General features: G+C 53.5%; 1 protein-coding gene across 1 annotated transcript; it reads right to left on the bottom strand.

Annotated features, from left to right (window-relative positions):
- Window positions 1–1425: 1425 nt before the first annotated feature.
- On the bottom strand, window positions 1426–4369 carry LOC127327645 (uncharacterized). Its single transcript, XM_051354418.2, has one exon. It carries the CDS (start codon window positions 4172–4174, stop codon window positions 1688–1690), a length of 2487 nt encoding a protein of 828 aa, XP_051210378.1. The 5' UTR covers window positions 4175–4369; the 3' UTR covers window positions 1426–1687.
- Window positions 4370–5909: the final 1540 nt, after the last annotated feature.

The following is a 5909-nucleotide window of genomic DNA, read 5'->3' as shown; positions in this document are numbered from 1 at the left end:
ACATGTGCGCGCGCTGGCTGAGCTGAGAAGAGCGGCGGCCAAAGGTAGCTGTTGGCGTGGTGCAAAGCGAAGCGACCGCCAAGAAAAGAAAAGCGTAGCATACAATTAGCAAACAATTATCGCACTGCAGCACCAACATGTAGAGAGGGGACGACTAGCTAGATAGACAGGCAGAGATGAGATAAAAAGGATGATGGAGCAGGCAGGGAAAGTTTGTGAGATCTGAAGAGTGGAAAGCCAGTAGTGGGTGCATTTAGGGCATAGGTGGGGAGGATCTGTTAAGCAAAGCAGTGGTGGCGATCTAGACTCAGAGTAGTAGTGGAATTGCCTTGCCTTGTACCCCCACCACCACCATGCAATGTACCCCTCACTGTTGATTCACTCCAGTGGTGTCTGCTGGATCCTCCCTAGCTGGTTCTTGCTCATGTTCATCATGCCCGAGATTCTTGCTCAGGGACAGTGTTTCATTTCATGCCAAGCACCTGATGCCCTGTTTTCCAATCCATCAATGCAGACATACACATGCAGTGTTCCATGCCAAGGTTTTTGATACATTTAAGAGTTCAGAATACACTGGATAAATGCCAACAGAACCAACCAAGTCTCAAGGAAATTCACTCATGTCAACGTTGCTGAAACACTACTAGTCTTTGAAGAAAAGGTTGCTAACAACATGTTATTGTTCAGTTGCGCAGGCGCACATGTTCACCGATAACAGACCCAAGATCACCCCACTAACCAACACTGATTAGGTACAGCACAGAGCCAAGAAACCCCAACTACTTGCCAGATGTTAACAAAGAAAAAATCAGTAGCCAGTACCAGAATGAAAGCCACGCAAACGGCGCTTCCTTTTTCAGATTATTGGCTCATAGTTGGTAGGTGCTGCAAACAAAAACGACAAGTTCAAGTAAACAATGTGTATTTCCAGACCATTGGATTTTCTAGGTGCAAACCATTGAGGTGTCACTGTCGTACAGAAACAGCTAAAGAAATTTTTCTTGCATGTTTTCTTTTTGTGCACTAGTCATTAAAAACCATACACTGGTTGCAAATATATTACGATTCCAGAGAGCAGGAGCTTGTTTCCACTGGAAAGAAAAGACATCAGCTCCAAAATATAGATAGAAAAAGAATTAGATTTTTCAGAGCACTAGATTTTTCCTCATACAAACAATTCACACGTCAGTATCACACAGAAACAGGCGACAAAAAGATCCTTGCATGTCTTTTGCACTAGTCATTAAAAAACATACCCTCTCATTGCATATACAACACAACATGCTCCCAAAGAGCTTCTTTGGAAGGAAAAAATAAAGTAGATATTTTTTTAATCTTCATGGATAACCTTCTTATATGTCACATTATCAAAGACATGGATGCAAGACATAGATTAGGAAAAGCAACACTACTGCACAAACATCATAAGTGGAAAAAGGACTTTAGCACACCGAACAAAGCAAGCCCAAGAGATTTACATGTACTCCTCCCTAATCTATCTTCTGATGTAGTAGTAACTTAATATTCCCTCTCCTTGTCCACACCACATAACAACACCAAGCATGAAGAAAAACAAGCTCACTACAATTACACAACAAAGCTCACTACGGTTACACAATACATAAAACTTGCGATTGGCTAAACTAGCTAAACCCAGGCATACCAGCGGTTCCGGTTTTCTCCGGAATCAGAAGCCGATTCCGGTGGCATTGAGGGGCCGATGCCGGTCCTTCCAGAAGCACGCGTCGGGCGCCAGCCGTGCGGATGACCGCAGCGGCTCTGACTTGCAGCGCTTCAGGACGAGTGGTGCGTATGCCGCCGCCACACTGGCAACCATCGGCGGCTCTAGCTTAAGCTTCTCCACGGCTGGTTTGGGTGGTGGTTTCTGGACAACAACCTGGGGTGGCATAGATGCGGATCTCAACGGTGCTGGCGCTCTGCTCTCTTCTGTGTCCTTCACGAGGCTCGTCTCCTCAGCATTGTCCGCATCCTTATTCTCCTCCGAAGCAGCAGCATTGCTACCGGTAGCAGCAGCCTTCTGTTGGCGACGATTCTGGCCCTGGTGAGACTTCCAATGGACGAAATCGGTGCTGCAGACCCATGTCTCCTTGGAGACCTCCATGGAGAGCTTGGGCTCACACATCATCATGAGGAGGCAATCTGGCAATTCACCACTCTTCTTCCTCCGATCCTGCTTTACTTCCACGGCTTCTTTCTCATCGATGATGGTTTCTACCTTCTCGACTTCCGTGCTAACTTCTGCGCCTTGTGTTGTTCCTTCTTCCTCACCATCCTTTGCTGCTTCTTCCTTTCCATCATCATGGGATTCTTGGGCCTCCTCTACACTGTTTGGTGCAACAACAAGAGCGGCACAATCTTTCTCTGACTCTGGCTCGGAAGAATTTTTCTTCCCCTTCCTGGATGCCATAAGAACCTTAGGTTCCGCGACAAGATGCTCCTGCTCAATCGTGAAGCTCCATCTTCGCCCATCCCTATCAATGGAGAAGCTTGCCCTCCTTGAATCCTTTACGCTTGAGAAGCTCGATCGCCGTGCCTCCATTTCAGCTGAGAAGCTATGTCGCCTGTCTACGCGATCACTGCTCGAAGAGGCCCTGCTGCTGCTAGAAACACGCTTCTTACTGCCCAACCGTCGCAATTTGCGGTCCTCCTTCAGTGCTGTTGATGGGGAGCAACTGCTAACTGACCTCCTCCCCTTCACTTCTTCCTCCTCTTTCTCCGGTCTTGGAACATCGGCGACCTCCTTAGCGTCTGCCGCAACCTCCACCATCCCCGGGGCCTGGCTTTCACTCTTATTAGCAGCTTCCCCTGCTGAAGCTACCTCCAAACCTACATCTTTCCGGACAATTTGCACCTCCACAGCAGGCTCGTCATCATTTTCTTCTCTATTCCCTCTATCGATCTCTTCTTTCTCCAAATCTGCATGTTCAGAGCTCTCTTCAGCTTCTGCCTCCACCTGACCCGCATCCCCTGCCTCAGCACCACCATCTTGAACAACACCGCAATCTCGGCACACGGCATCATTGACAGAAACCATCGAATTACGAGCTGCTTCTTCTTCTTGACATTCGTTGTCTACATTGTGATGGCCTTGCTCTTCCTCCTGTTTCTGGTCGCCGTTGTCCCCTTGATTGTCAACCACCTGGCCGACATTGGCGGCGGCAGGGGAGCCCCAGAAGCGCGTGGCGAGAGCGGCCATCCGCACGGGGTCGGATCTGCAGCGCATGAGCAGGAGGGCGTTCCTGGGAGGGATGCAGACGCTGACCCTCCCCTCCTCCTCCTTGCCTCCCACCAGCAAGATCTCGTCTTCCTTGTCCACCTCCACCTCGCCGACGACAAACTCCTCCTCGTCGTCGTCCTCCACGTCCCACCCCTGCATCACGAGGCCCACCTCCGAGCCCCTGGCGTCGTCCGCGGGCCCGACGGCGGAGCCCTTCCCGACGTCCTCCTCCTCCTCCTGGATCGCCAGGAGGCACCTGGCCATTGCCGCGCCGCAGAGCCAGCTGCCCGCGGCCGGGGCGCGGCGGCGCTTCTTGTCGGCGGCGGCGGAGCGCGGGCGGTCGCGGGAGGGCGAGCAGAGGGAGCGGCCGCCGCAGGAGCCGAAGGTCTTGAGCGCCTCGCAGATGTTGACCGGGATCTGGTAGACCCAGCCGCCCTGGCTGGGGTTCTTGCCCCCCGGGCCGTCCCGGTCGTCCACGCCCCCGCGGCGGAAGCTGGACTCGGACCCGAGCCCCCCGCCGACACCGCGGCGGGAGCGCGAGCGCAGCGCGGCGGCGGAGGCGTGCTTGGGCTTGCGCTTGCCGCCCTTGACGCGGACCTGGCCGATGCAGGTGACCTTGGGCGAGGAGGGCTCGGCGGGCTCCATCCCGGCGGCCCTGCCGCGGCGGCCGCCGGACGGAACGGCGGTGCCCGGCGGGAACATGGGCGACTGGCCCCCCTTGAGGCTGCCGCTGTTGCGCAGCCGGCGGCTGAGCGACGGGCGCAGCGCCGGCGGCGCCGTCTCGCCGCCGCCGCGGCCGGGGCTGAAGGCCTTGGAGGATGCGGAGGGGCGGAGGCCGGAGGAGGCGGTGGAAGGGCGGGAGGTGAAGCAGATGAAGAGCTCGGTGCCTCCGCCTCCGCCGCCGCCGCCCCGGTCCGAGTGCTTCTTGCGGCGCATGTGAGATGCGAGGAGTGAGGCCTGTGACCTCTTCTTGTTTTTTCTTGCTCGTCTCAGACGGAATCTCTCTCTCTTGGCCTCGACTTGATTATTCGGATTGTTTATGGCTATGGGAGAGTGAAGGTGGTGGACTGGAGAGGAGACAGTGGGGAGCTCGGAAATAAGTGCACTGCGCAGAGCTGTGAGCTTGGAGGAGTAGGAGTAGGGTTTCACTTGCGAGCTGGAGCTGGAGCTGGAGCTGGCTGTGGCTGGTTTGCCTCGTTAATCCTGCTGTTTAGCTGCGTCTGTCATCATGGGCGTAATCTGCTCGCCTCGGCGATGATGGTGGAATGGAGAGGGGAACAAATTGTGTAGGGTTTGCTCGAGCTGGCGGTAGGTGTGCACGACGTTGAGGTTGAGGGGGAATAATAAGCTGGGTCCATTTTGGTTTCATTGTTTCCTCTATTGCAGATTGGATGCACATGCCTTTGGACCCGCGCGCGCGCACACACGCTACCCAGGAGTTTTCAAAATACATGAATGGACTCCCTACTTGTTATAAGTTTTTTTGTCTAATTTAAACGTATCTACATACTATACACTCTAACTTTCAAATCGGTCTATGTGAGTAGTGTCTAAATATATCTAGAGTTTGATAGATTTAAGATAATTTCCATGAGACGGAGGGAGTACTTCACTATCGTCGTGATATAACAAGCAAATATGTAACTTTTTAGAATATGAATATTATTCACTTAACAGTATATTTGATGGGCCACGGTTGGTTACATAACATGGAGTGTGTCTACAATAGGGTTTCGTAATCTTTGAAAGCTTTGAAGCAGCTCTACCAGGTATATATCTTGTGGGTGCATCCGATGGTCACCTCTCTATTTATCTTTTCCTAGAGCAATAGGCTGAGCTTTTTTAATTAGCAAGAAGAGAAGTGGCCAAACATCGGTCTATTTGTCCTCCTTAACAAAGCTAAGCCTATATTCCAGCGTTGCATGTCTTTTTAGAGAGAAGGCACGAGTACCCAGCTTTAAATTAATAAAGCCTTTTACGGCCAGAACAAAGGTGCTGAAGAACAGCTTACAAACCAACGACCAAACAAGCACAACAAGAAAGAAAACTAAGCATAGCTTGAGGTAGCCGAGGCCCTCATCCACGAGCAGCAGCGGATTCTGGAGAGGCTAGCTGAAGAAGGATCCAGCAGACCTGACGCCATGGATTGCACCCGGGCACCGGAAACTGCACTCACACCCAGTCCATGGCCGAAGAAGGCTCCCTGCCTCCTCGTCCTGGTTCGAAGGACGCCGTACCGTCGGTCGATGGCAGCGCTCTCCCTGAGCGCCTGGATGGGAAGTGCAGCCGAGACCCCCGGCGGACCACCGTGCACAGCCAGACACTGCTAGCACACATCCAGAGGAGAGCCTCCCCGTAGTCCCGTCGCTCGCCTCCGAGAAGAAACTGCACGGAAGCCGGAGAAGAAGTGGGCGCTGCCCACCGCTGCAGCACCGCCCACCGGACACTAGCACACCTCCACAGACCGCCAGCGGCCACAGACCCCCCTTTCTCGCCCAAGGCCGCGCCTTTAGCAAGGAAAGCGACACCACCGGCGCCGCCGCGGCCCAATCAAAGATCTAGGCTTTCACCTGGGGAGGTAGGGGGAAGGGAGAGGAGAAGGACAAACCACGATGGCGCCCCCAAGGAGGTAAACGGCGCGAAGGGCGTCGCCGCCGTCGAGACCAGCAAG

Source organism: Lolium perenne, chromosome 1 (genome assembly GCF_019359855.2).
Source record: "Lolium perenne isolate Kyuss_39 chromosome 1, Kyuss_2.0, whole genome shotgun sequence".
Lineage (NCBI taxonomy): Eukaryota > Viridiplantae > Streptophyta > Magnoliopsida > Poales > Poaceae > Lolium > Lolium perenne.
This window is presented reverse-complemented; position numbering and strand designations above follow the sequence as displayed.